At 43.9% G+C, this 13,261-nt stretch overlaps 1 protein-coding gene across 1 annotated transcript; it reads left to right on the forward strand.

The window, feature by feature from the left end:
* Positions 1-101: 101 nt before the first annotated feature.
* On the forward strand, positions 102-7,909 carry stap2a (signal transducing adaptor family member 2a). Its single transcript, XM_034183736.1, has 11 exons — positions 102-372; positions 732-803; positions 886-1,005; positions 1,085-1,141; positions 1,223-1,374; positions 1,447-1,578; positions 1,659-1,728; positions 6,873-6,975; positions 7,084-7,179; positions 7,269-7,397; positions 7,493-7,909. The coding sequence occupies exons 1-11, from the start codon at positions 265-267 to the stop codon at positions 7,546-7,548; spliced, it is 1,095 nt and encodes a 364-aa protein (XP_034039627.1). The 5' UTR covers positions 102-264; the 3' UTR covers positions 7,549-7,909.
* The last annotated feature ends 5,352 nt before the right edge of the window (positions 7,910-13,261 follow it).

The raw sequence follows: 13,261 nt of genomic DNA on the forward strand, positions 1-13,261 counted from the left end.
TTTGATATTTATGTATGGGTGTAGGCTTATCTCAATAATAGAGTTAATACACTCCGCCTCATTCATCCATGCTCTTTTAAAAAAAGAAATCGTGCTTTGGCCATTCATTACCCAACCATAATTTTAATCCCCAAACCACAGCAGGCTTCATCAGACAGCTGTTGTCTGGTTGCCACAGTGCTCGGTCTCATCTGGGAAGGCGTGTCACTCTCCGAATCACTCAGCGGCCCTTTGTCCTCGCTCGGTGTCCAGCCAGCGACACTCATGGCGGCTGCACCCGTCAGGCAGCGCTCGGGGCCGGGCGGAGCCCGGGCGCAGCTCCCGCCTTGCTATTACGAAGGCTACCTGGAGAAGCGGGGAGCGAAAGAAAAGGTAGGCGATCGTGAGCCGTGTTGTGCGCGTGGTGTGGAAACTGACACTTCCTCGTGGATGAATGGGCGAGGCGATCTCCGCTGCTGGTGGCGATTTGTGTGGGAAAACCGCTTGATTGTGCACTTAGATTTGACTGCGTGCAGAGTGCATGTGACAGTAAAGAGAATCCTCCTAAAGGATTGTTTTGCACGCGTGGGGTGATGGAAAAGGCAGGTTTGTCATGTCCTTTGAGCGTGGTTCAGGTGCAGAGTTGCAGATTGGCAGCAGCTGTGGCTCGTATCTCTTGGGACACAAAAGTATGGGATAGCCATTACACATCGGCACACAGAATCCCCTTTTTCCTGTCTCATTTGTGACAGGCTTCCAGGCGTCTGTGGACCTGCTTGTGTGGGAATGCTTTGTATTTCTTCAACAATGCTAAGGACAGTCATGTAAGTCAGGTTTTTTTTATCATTATTATTATTTTATGCTGTACATTGATGCTGAAATGTGCACGTATGTGTTGTCTTCCAGTATGTGGAAAAGCTGGACCTTAGTGGGTTTGTGTCCCTGAAGGATGACTGCAGCAGAGACAGGAACCTGGAGGCAGCCAGGCTCATCCTTCGCATGAAGGATGGAGAAACTAAACTCTCAGTAATGTCACTCAGTGCACACACAAAGACTGCACTGTTTCTGCGAGGAGTCAAAATGCAATTGTGCTTTTGTTTTTTAGGCACCCAGCTTGGAGTCGAGGGAACTGTGGAAGGGGTTCCTCTACTCAGTTATCGACGTAAATATTTTGTCCATATCTGCATTGCTGTAGCAGACTGCTTATTACTTTGCCATCCTATCACACGTTTCTGCTTCGCAGCTGAACGTGCCGTCATGCCTCACATTGCTGCCAGGCCAGCTGCAGATGCTGAAGGAGGTGGTGGACAAAGAAAGATCCAGGCGAAGAACTCGCACTCCTATGCGTGCTCCCCCGTCACCTCTGTCTGTACCCTTAGTAGGAGAGATCCCACCGTGAGTTGGACTTGGTCTAATCAGCGCTTGTGTTGCATGCTTGTGTTACACCCTTATGTTTCTGGCTTGCAGGTGTTTCCGACCTGTCTCTCGGACAGAAGCTGAAGTCCTCCTGGAGAGACATCCAGACTGCGGCAACATGTTGCTGCGTCCAGGCAGAGACGGATGCTCATTGGCCGTCACAACACGACAGGACCTCAACGGGTAGGGCTGCTGCACAACATCCAGCTGCATGGTCAGGCATCAGTCACAGCAAACCATCCTGTGTCTCTCCTATGCTTTAGGTCAGTGTTTAGACATTATCGTGTCACTCAGAGGGACCAAGGTGGTTACATCATTGATGTCGAAAATCCAGTAAGTGCATCCTGCCTGCGGACACCATCTTGGAATTACAAAGTTCTCTTTATGTTTTGTATAAAATCTGCTTCACATTTGTAGCCATTAAAATTACAGGCCCTACAATTCACCCAAAGCAGCCCATAGTGCAGTATGTGCATTATTGCTAGTTTCCAACCTCCATAGTTGGTGTTTTCATGTCCAGCCCACATGTTCCTAAAATAGCGAGTGCTCCTGCACTCATGGAGTAGTCAGGTTTGGGTGGCTGGATTGTTACCAAACTGTCCAAGAAGGAGACCAGTGAGGGAAGCCACCAAGATTGTGATTGGAAAACTGAAGATAATACAAGTGTTCCCTATTGTCATAGTGGAGTGCAAGAGAGACAGATTTTCAAATAAGAAAACCGATCAAACATAGGCATGTGTGCCCTGCATGCCTTTGAGTGAACTGTAGCTGAAATTTCTGTCTTCTGTATGTCCTCAATTTAAGAAACCCTTCTCTGCCCCACTACACCATGAAATTGTACAACTAATGATGCAGCAGACAAAAATTACACTGTGCAGTTTCTCCAGTCACACCCACAAGAAATCAATAACTTCAGAGTTGTCATGTGTGTCTCAGTGGCCTCCCTTACGAGTCTTCTTGCATAGTCACTCAGTTTTTAAGAACTGTATTCTCTAGACAGATTTACCATACAGTACCATACTGTTTGTATGTCAACATGATAGGTGTAAATTAAGTCCACAATATATTTACTGACTTGAAAATGTTCAGGTATCCATCCCCTAACTTGTTTACAGCAAACGGACTGTAAAATTTATTTGTATTAACATTAGTCCTGATATTTAGTTTGTCCACTTGCTTGTGTCCTCTGAAAATGAAGGCACTCTATAGAAGTGGCTGTAATTCCGCAATGAATTTTACATTCTTCTTTAGCAAACATGCAGGTGGATCATTTCTTCTCAGCTTCATTGTGGTGATGTGCAGAGGCAAAGTTTATAAAACTGTGTTGCTGCCCAAATAGTTATGGACCTGACTGTACCACATGACGGAACAAGACCAAAAGCAAGTGCATAATACAACTGGTCCAACCACATGGCTTAAAAGTAACCATCCATCTGCCAAAGTGAAATGGAAGGTGGGTTATTTCCAGTTGCTGGAGTCCTCGGCACTGAGACACCTACGTGCTGGATCATAGCCAAAATGTCATACCTGATGTCCTCATGGGGCAAGTGAATCTCCTCATCTGAATCTCCCTGCGTCAAAAAAAAAAGTCAGATTCTGTAGAGACTTTCAAGTCCAGACTTGAGACGCACTTATTTTTCTTTTTGTATGGCTAGCATACTGGCATAGTATGTTACTATGCTTTTTACTCTTTTAATTAATTTTATTAGTGAACAGAGTGTGCCGCAGCCTCAACTTTATCTAAATTCTGGGTCTTTTAGTGAAGCTTAGGGCTAGTGGCCGGCGATCACCTTAGTATTTCTTCTGTTTTTCTTGCTGCTTAATGCTGACAAATTACACTATATTTGTTGTCTTTCTAATGCTTGATTCTGCTTTTTTTTTTTTCCTTTCTTTCTTTTTCCTTTCTATTTAAGGTGTGGCTCCATCCAGAGATGGGTGTGGTATCTGTTCCAGAAACTGTCTGTGCACCGGCAACATTTCCTGTATATTCGTTTTGTGAATTGTTTTGTAATTTGTGTCTGTAGCATGGCTCAAGCAGAGGGTCACCCATTTGAGTCTGGTCTGCTTGAGATTTCTTCCTCAGAGGGAGTTTTTCCTAGCCACTATTACTCTAGGGCAGGGGTGGCCAAGTTTGGGCCTCCAGAGCCACATTCCTGACACTCTTAGTTGTCTCCCTGCTCCAATACACCTGAATCCAATGAAAGGCTCGTTAAAAGTCTGCTAACGAGTCTTTCATTGAATTCAGGTGTGTTGGAGCAGGGAGACAACTAAGAGTGTCAGGAATGTGGCTCTCGACGACCGAACTTGGCCACCCCTGCTCTAGGGGTTGGTAAGGTTCGACCTTACTTGTGTGAAGCACCTTCAGGCAACCTTGTTGTGATTTGGTGCTATATAAATGAAAATAAGTTGAAATAAACTGAAAATTGAAATCTTAGTATGCATTAATTTGACAGTCATTGCCTCGACTACTGGTTAGTGTCCAAGTCTCCAAACCATACAGTAAGACAGGAAGTACCAGGGCCCAGATTTATGAAGCAGTACTAAGGAAGACAGACTTCGTAGTCAAGCTTTAGTCAGACTAAAAATGGTGATGAACTGTGGGGACAGACTAGGCAAGTTAGACATTCCATCAAGACGGAATCAAAGGCACTACACAAGATTGACAGAATATGAAGTTACTTACAACAGGAAACTAGTAAGTTCTTTCAGCTTCTCTAGTTTTGCTCAGGGTTGACACAGCAGAGCTGATGTAAGTGGTAAATGGACTGCATTTATATAGCGCTTTTCCATCTGTATCATATGCTCAAAGCACTTTACATTCACACAAACACACTCGCACGCCAATGCCAGGGTGCTGCCATGCAAGGTGCTCACTGCACACCAGGAGCAACTTGGAGGACATTGCCCAAGGGTCCTTAGTGATTTTCCGGTCAGGCTGGGATTTGACCTGAGAATCCTCTGGTCTGAAGCCCAACATTTAACCACAAGACCATCGCCTCCCCTGTAGACCTTCATGATGTTTTACTTTGCAACCCCTTCTTGGTATAATTCCACATTACATCAAAAATGGCACAGGTGGCCTTGAACCGGGAACTTTTCTGTTTTGGAAGCGAGTGCACTGGAAATGCTCTACTGAACAATCAACTATAGCTCATTGTGCACAGTGGCAGGACAATGAAAACATAAAAATGAGGTGTAGATCAGAGTTCCAGAGAAACAAAGTGCATATACTGTAAATGGACTGGTGTGTACATCAATGCAGGATCTTTGTCATTCAGGAAGGATACATCCAGATGTCACGTCGGACTGGCTGGGAACCCTTCCCCCACCCACCCCCACAGTGGACCCCAACATCTCACTACACATCAAAGAAGGCTCTTTTCCAACTAGGAGATGCTCAAAATGCACAGTGATGCCTCACATTTATAGTAGTGTTCAGAATAATAGTAGTGCTATGGGACTAAAAAGATTAATCCAGGTTTTGAGTATATTTCTTATTGTTACATAGGTACCAGTAGGTTCTCATGAATTCAGAGTTTGGGGGTCGTCTCACAAACTGTCTGCGGCCCTTGGACCCAAAAAGAACAATTTTACTCTCACCAGTCCACAAAATATTTCTCCATTTCTCTTTAGGCCAGTTGATGTTCTTTGGCAAATTGTAACCTCTTCTGCACGTCTTTTATTTAACAGAGGGACTTTGCGGGGGATTCTTGCAAATAAATTAGCTTCACACAGGCGTCTTCTAACTGTCACAGCACTTACAGGTAACTCCAGACTGTCTTTGATCATCCTGGAGCTGATCAATGGGTGAGCTTTTGCCATTCTGGTTATTCTTCTATCCATTTTGGTGGTTGTTTTCCGTTTTCTTCCACGCGTCTGTTTTTTTTTTTTTTTTTTTTTGTCCATTTTAAAGCATTGGAGATCATTGTAGATGAACAGCCTATAATTTTTTGCACCTGCGTATACGTTTTCCCATCTCCAATCAACTTTTTAATCAAACTACGCTGTTCTTCTGAACAATGTCTTGAACGTCCCATTTTCCTCAGGCTTTCAAAGAGAAAAGCATGTTCAACAGGTGCTGGCTTCATCCTTAAATAGGGGACACCTGATTCACACCTGTTTGTTCCACAAAATTGACGAACTCACTGACTGAATGCCACACTACTGTTATTGTGAACACCCCCTTTTCTACTTTTTTTTTTTTACTAATAGCCCAATTTCATAGCCTTAAGAGTGTGCATATCATGAATGCTTGGTCTTGTTGGATTTGTGAAAATCTACTGAATCTACTGGTACCTTGTTTTCCCATGTAACAATAAGGAATATACTCAAAACCTGGAATAATCTTTTTAGTCACATAGCACTATTATTCTGAACACTACTGTACTTCCCCAGCCAAAGCTGGTATCCATTTTTACAGCTGGTTGGGCTGAGAAGGACACAAACAGGTAGCACAAGCAGGATTCAAACCCAGGTCTACATTAAAGTGTCTTCCTCGGGTCCAAAGAATTTCTCTTTAAACCTTTCCATGACTCCACTTATACGTAATCAAGATCAGCTACCTTTCTATTCTTCATAACTGTCCTTATTTCATTAGTCCTTACTAATCCAAAACAATTTCTGATTCAGGCTCTCCACATCAGCCAACCTTCACTCCCTCTTTTGTTCATTCATCAGCTCCTCAAAGTACCACCTCTACATTATCAGCTCTCCTCACTTGTTGGCCGATTTCAGTCTGCACCTACTGCACAATCAGTTTCCTCTTCCCTGAACTGATATATAACGTTCTCATTCCTTATTGTTCGACTTGCCATACACCTAAATGTATGTCTTTTCCTTTGCTTTTGCCATCTCTCTCAACATTAATCCTCATCTCCTTGTATTCCTGGCTACTTTAATCTGGCTATCCTAATTATTTTTTATAATCTCTTCATCCTTGTACTAACTTCTCTTCCTTCCTCTCTACTGATGTTGCATCCAGTCCATTTCTAACTATCTTCTTCACCACTTCTATTGTAGATATCCATTCATCCAGTATGTATCTCTTTACCACCACCCTGCACCTGTCTCCCATCCTCCATGAATTTCACATCTTCCTCCTTCCACTTTGACCATCAGACCTTTCTTGGAGCCCACACTCTTCCTGTTATTCACATCCAAAGTCACTGTTTCACAATCTCCACTTTATTTCAGGCTGTATTTCCTGCATAACACATAGTCCACCTGTGTGCACTTAACATGTTCACCACACCATTTTCTATCAATTTCCCAAATCCACCACCATCTGTCCTACCAAATTCCTCTTAGACACTATATCTACTCATCACCTCCGTTCCCTTCGCCAATATTCTCATTGATGTCCACTCCAGTCACTACTCACTTTGAAGATAAACTGCATATTGTTGGAGTAATTGTATACTGTATAGAAGTAAAAGCAGTAGTGCAAACTTCTAATACTTCCAATTGCTGTGATGCAGATTCCCTGTGCCACACTTCATGAAGTAATTGATGCCCTGGTAGAGAAGACAGCTGGGACGCTGCAGCCTTTCCTCCTAGAGGAGCCTTATGAGGAGAACATCAGTGAGCCGGCCGTGCAGTACACACCCTCATGAGCCTGTATTTTGTATTTCTGTGCTCTTCTATTGTATGAAACAATGAGATTGCTTATGTTAATCTCTGTATTTTCAGCATACGTTTCCGCCAATGATGAAAATGGGGAAAGGATCCTCCATACTGCCCCGTCCAGCCCCCTGCAGAAGGCTCCTCTCTTGCCTCCCAAACAAGGTTTCTCTCTTTTAACCGAGCTGCGTGCAAACAGGCACAGTTGGATGACAATAGTGGTCACTATTTTTTTTTTTTTAACTGTGGTGCAGATCGATGGGCCAGTAACTCCCTCTCCAGGTCCCCTGTCCCAGACCGCCGTATCCTAACCTCACCGGTGCCGTCATCGCCCACCAACCCGATGAGACGACTCATTCTCTCCCCTTCTCCTCTCACGCAGAGTGAGTAGATGATGTTCAAACTCATTTTCTCCATGTCACTTCAGATGTCCTTTGTCACCTCTTCTGTTTGTGCTGTTTGACCTCTTGCTCTGCAGCACTCAACGAGGAGCTCAAGATGAAGCTGGAGAAGAGACGAGCCAGTCAGGAGTGACTCCCATCATGAGGACTAATTTTTTATCAAAGCACAGCCAAATCTACAGTGCCAACCTTTTACTCACTGCAGCTGGAGATCCATCCCGTGCCTTCAAGGTGAAAAATGTGGCTACAAGCGCCGACACTTTTGGTTATGGGAGCGCAAGGGTGTTCTCAGTTTGGTTCTTTAGGTTTTGGTGTGTAATCTTTGGATTTAAGTGAAACACTGTTTAGTTGAGCACCTGATTAGAGACACACAGCACCTCAAAGTGATTCTTTTCCTCACTGATTAAGGCAGGAGAGCTTCATTCAGTTTACAATTTGCCTCTGAGAGGAGAGGAAAAAAGGTGTCATAAACAAGTCTCCTGAATGCATTTCTCCAAAAACAAAACTGTACAGCCGAAGAGAGAACCACAGACACGTCCTGAACCAGCAAAGGGATGTGATGTTTTTGTGTCCAAGTTGACTACGTACTTGCTGCTCCAGAAGAAACGGCAAACTACCGAATGACCCAAAGACACTCGTGTTCCAGCTCGATATTCTACTAAATCACCTCCATATGCGGGACTTCAACATCAGCTGAATACTTCTGAGGTGTAGTTGGTAAGAAACTGACAGAACCACTGCTGTAAGCATTCATGTGCCGTTTGCTCATTCAGTGGAACTGCTGTTGTTTATTTATGATGCAACTTACTGGTGTTTATTTCAAAGTGTTTACTACTTTTCTGATATTGTGTATGTGCTACTGTTTGGTGCTATGACTGACCCGTGTTTAAAGTCAAAGTCACTGTACTGTATTTGAGTCCTAGGGTACCCTCTAGTGGACTGTTTTCCAAATAAATGGTGTCGATACACTTTATCTGCTCAATCCTGCAGTCAGATTAACACACAAAACAAAGCAAATATTGGCGTTACTCACCAAGTCGTTTGTATCCTTTTCATATCTGGCTATTACATTTTGGGGGGGGGGGGGGGCGCTCCTGCAACTGGTATAGAATTATTTATTATAATTCCTAGGCTTCAGTCAAGGCACCCTATAAAATGTGGTGAGGGAACAGATAAATGAATGAGTCCAGCACCTGCAGCTCAACATGACTCACAAACAGTAAATACTATTTAACAACTCCAGTTTACATTTAATTTGTTTTACGGGAATTTTATAAACTGATTTTAAAATGTGGAGAACTTTAATGCACCAGACATAGACTCCATCAGGAAAAAAAGGCACAACAGAGAATGTACTTCCTCAGACAGCTCAGGAAGTTCAGCCTGATCATCATCTTTTATACATCCATCATCCAGTCTGTCCTGTGCATCTCCCATCTCTGTTTAGGTTCCCTCTGCCTCCAAACATGACAGGCACAGACTTCAACAAACTCAAGTCTGCAGAAAAAAAATCATCAGAGCCAGCCTGTCCTCCATCCAGGACTTATACCATTCCAGGACGAGGAAACAAGCTGGTAACATTTCTGCAGACCCCTCACACAGTGTTTAAACTCCTCCCCTCTGGTCAACATTACAGAGCTCTGTACGTCAAAACAACCAGACACAGAAGCAGTTTCTTACCACAGGCCATCATACTGATGAACAATTTAACCTGCCAAAAAACTCACTGTTTCATATACAACTTCAATCTGGTTCTCCTTTGTACACATTTTATTTGCACATTTTTGTTGTGAATTATTTAGTGAGAGAGTACAGTTCAACCTGGAGTCAAATTCCTTGTATTCTTTGAAAATACTTGGCAAATAAAGGCTATTCTGATGTTATGTAATATGTAGACCTGCCACTCATCTGCTGAACACTGTCACCTGCTGGAGAGTTAGTGGATACTGGAGAGATAACGGAAATTAGGAGCAGTGATGAGACCATTTCTGCACAGCAATTTATGAAATCAGAAGTATGTTATTTTCTAAAAGTTTTGCAACAATTAAGTTCTAAAACTAAAATAAGTCCTCACAATCCTACAGAAAGGATTTTGTATGAATGTAGCTAAAACAATTTTTTTTCTCTCTGTCGCTACAAACGTGTGGTTTTGAAGTTGCCCGTACTGTGAAATGAGGTTGGCAGTTTCCTTTTTGAAAGTCTCTGGTTGGCTGCCAAAGACACAACCACTTTTTTTTTTCCTTATACCGTATTAATTTACCTCAAGGTCACCATAATTGACTGGTGTTGGGGGATTAGCCAAGTACACCCTTATCTTAAATATGAATGAAATTGGTCAACTAGTTCTTGAGATATCGTGCTAACAAGCGAAAACGGACAGACAGACTGACACACTGATTGCAATGTCCCCCGAATTTCATACCGGGGGGTAAAAAGTAATGAACTGATTTCAATTAAATTTGGTGAGCAGATAAGTAATGTTCCAGGAAATGCATGATTCAGTTTTGGAGTGTATTGTGGAACTGCAATCCAGAAGGATGTTTGGTACATCACAACAAATACAGTGCATAAAGAAAGTATTCACAGCAATTCACTTTATCCACATTTAGTTATGTTACAGCCTTATTCCAAAGTGGAGTAAATTCATTTTTTTCCCTAAAAATTCTACACACAACACCCCATAATAAAACCATGTACATGTGACTTGCCCCACATGTAGGGAATGTGGTCTTGCCCCAAGTGAAGGAGTTCAAGTACCTCTGAGTCTTGTTCAAGAGCGAGGGGACAATGGAGCATGAGACTGGCCAGAGAATCGGCGCAGCAGGGGCGGTATTGCATTCGCTGTACCGAACTGTTGTGACAAAAAGGGAGCTGAGCCAAAAGGCAAAGCTCTCAATCTACTGGTCAATCTTCATTCCTACTCTCACCTATGATCATAAGGTTTAGGTCATGACCGAAAGAACTAGATCGTGGGTACAAGGAGCCGAAATGAGCTTCCTCAGGAGGGTGGCTGGTGTCTCCCTTAGAGACAGGGTGAGAACCTTGGTCATCTGTGGGGAGCTCAGAGTAGAGTCACTGCTCCTTCGTGTTGAAAGGAGCCAGCTGAGGTGGTTCGAGCATCTGGGAGGAGACCCCGGAAAAGACCCAGCATTAGGTGGAGACATTACATCTCCACACCGGTCTGGGAATGCCTCAGGATCCACTAGTCAGAGGTGGTCAGTTTGGCCCGGGAAAGGGAAGTCTGGTGAACCCTGCTGGAGCTGTTGCCCCCACGACCCAATCCCAGATAAGCAGTTGAAGATGAGTGAGTGGTGTATATAAGTATTCAAAGCCTTTGCTCAATACTTTGTTGATGCACCTTTGGCAGAAATTACATCAAGTATTCTTGATGTCCTGCTGAAAGATGAACCGTCGTCCCAGTCTGAGGTTAAGAGTGCTCTGGAGCAGATTTTTATCCAGGATGTCTCTGTACATTGCTGCATTCATCTTTCTCTCAGTCCTGACTCTCCCGGTTCCTGCTGCTGAAAAACATCCCACAGCATGATGCTGCCACCACCATGCTTCACTGTAGGGATGGCATTAGGTGATGAGCAGTGCCTGGTTTTCTCCAAACATGACACCTGCCATTCACACCGAAGAGTTCAATCTTTGTCTCAATCAGACCAGAGAATTTTGCTTCTCATGGTCTGAGTGTCCTTTGTAAGACTTTTGGCAAACTCCAGGTGGGCTGCCATGTGCCTTTTACTAAGGAGTGGCTTTCATCTGGCCACTCTACCATATAGGTCTGATTGGTGGATTGCTACAGAGATGACAGTCCTTATGGAAGGTTCTCTCTCCACAGAGCCCTGACAGAGTGACAACCCGGTTCTTGGTCACCTGCCTGACTAAGGCCTTCTACCCCGATCACTCAGTTTAGATGGGCGGTCAGCTCTACGGATGACACTGTGCTCATTGGTACCTTGAAGGAAGCAGAAATGTTTCTGCATCCTTCCCCAGATTTGTGCCTTGAGACAATCCTGTCGGAGGTCTACAGACAATTCCATTGACTTCATGCTTGGTTTGTGCTCTGACATGCACTGTTAACTGTGAGACCTTATACGAGGTCTGTTAGAAAAGTATCGTACCTTTTTATTTTTTTCAAAAACCTGGTGGATTTGAATCATGTGTGCTTGCATGAGCCAACCTTGAACCTTCGTGCGCATGGATGATTTTTTTCACGGCTGTCGGTTGCATCATTTGCTTGTAAGCAGCCTTTGTGTGAAGATGGGTGTAGTCTCTTGTCGTTTTTTCTTTGCAAGGAAATGGCGGAACAACTGGAGCAGCGCGACTGCATCAAATTTTGCCAGAAACTGGGCCACAGCCAGGTGGAAACCATTCGGATTATTCAGACGGCTTTCAGTGACGATCCTCCGGGCATCACACAGATTAAGGAGTGGTACAACCGGTTTAAAGACGTCCGCACAATGGTGGAGAGCGAGCCGCGCTCCGATCGGCATCAACACGCTGAAACGACCGGATCATTTCCAAAGTGCACACTGTGGTGATGCGGGACTGTCGTGTGATTATCCGAGAAATTGCGGAAGAGGTGGACATCAGCACTTTTTCGGCACATTCCACTGTGAAAGAAGATTTTGCCATGAAAAGAGTGGCAGCGAAATTCATCGGCACAAAGCTGATGGTCCAGCAACAGCGCCTCCGTGATGAAGCCTCACAGGACATGCCCTGACATGCCCAGCTCTTGCATCATTCGGAAGATTCAGACAGCTTTTGGTGGCTTTTCAGTCGTGTGACTATCCGAGAAATTGTGGACGAGGTGAGCATGCCACAACATGTCCTGTGAGGCTTCATCACGGAGGCGCTGTTGCTGCGCCATCAGTTTTGTGTTGATGAATTTCACCGCCACTCTTTTCATGGCAAAATCTTCTTTCACAGTGGAATGTGCCGAAAAAGTGCCGATATCCACCTCTTCCGCAATTTCTCGGATAATCACACGACGGTCCCACATCTCCACAGCGTTCACTTTGGAAATGATCCGGTCGTTTCAGCGTGTTGATGCTGATCGGAGCTCGGCGCACTCTCCACCGATGTGCGGACGTCTTTAAACCAGTTGTACCACTCCTTAATCTGTGTGATGCCCGGAGGATCGTCACTGAAAGCCGTCTGAATAATCCAAATGGTTGGCAAAATTTGATGAAGTCGCGCTGCTCCAGTTGTTCCGCCATTTCCTTGCAAAGAAAAAACGACGAGCGACTACACCCATCCTCACACAGCGGCTGCTTACAAGCAAATGACGCAACCGACAGGCATGAAAAAAATCACGCATGCGCTCTAAGGTTCAAGGTTGGCTCATGCAAGCACACGTGATTCAAATCCATCAGGTTTTTGAAAAAAATAAAAAGGTCAGATACTTTTCTAACAGACCTCGTATGCAGACAGGTGTGTGTCTTTCCAAATCATGTCCAGTCAACTGAATTTTCCCCAGGTGGACTTCAATTAAGCTGTAGAAACATCTCAAGGATGATCAATGGAAACAGGATGCACCTGTGCTCAATTTTGAGCTTCATGGCAAAGGCTGTAAATACTTATATAAATGTGATTTCTTTTTTTTTTTTTTTCTTCTTTTTTTTTAATTGCAAAAATCATAAAAAAAAGTCACATTCTCATTATGGGTATTGTGTGTTGACAAAATTTGGTGTGCAGGAGGATAATGAATTTTGGGGTTTTTTTTGAGCGTCTTCTGGTATTACAATTCAAATTGTAGAGTTAAACAGGATAACTTCAACATAATTATGACAAGTACTTATGTGGAATTTTCCAAATATAACTGCATCAAAGAAGCGGACGAG

The sequence above is a fragment of the Thalassophryne amazonica genome, chromosome 12, assembly GCF_902500255.1.
Source record: "Thalassophryne amazonica chromosome 12, fThaAma1.1, whole genome shotgun sequence".
Taxonomy (NCBI): Eukaryota; Metazoa; Chordata; class Actinopteri; order Batrachoidiformes; family Batrachoididae; genus Thalassophryne; species Thalassophryne amazonica.

Excerpts from the sequence above, each read along its gene's own strand:
- stap2a (XM_034183736.1), top strand. The coding sequence starts at position 265 with ATGGCGGCTGCACCCGTCAGGCAGCGCTCGGGGCCGGGCGGAGCCCGG. Across the intron at positions 1,142-1,222 it reads TCCTCTACTCAGTTATCGAC|CTGAACGTGCCGTCATGCCT; the intron begins GTAAATATTTTG and ends TCTGCTTCGCAG. Across the intron at positions 1,729-6,872 it reads TCATTGATGTCGAAAATCCA|ATTCCCTGTGCCACACTTCA; the intron begins GTAAGTGCATCC and ends GCTGTGATGCAG.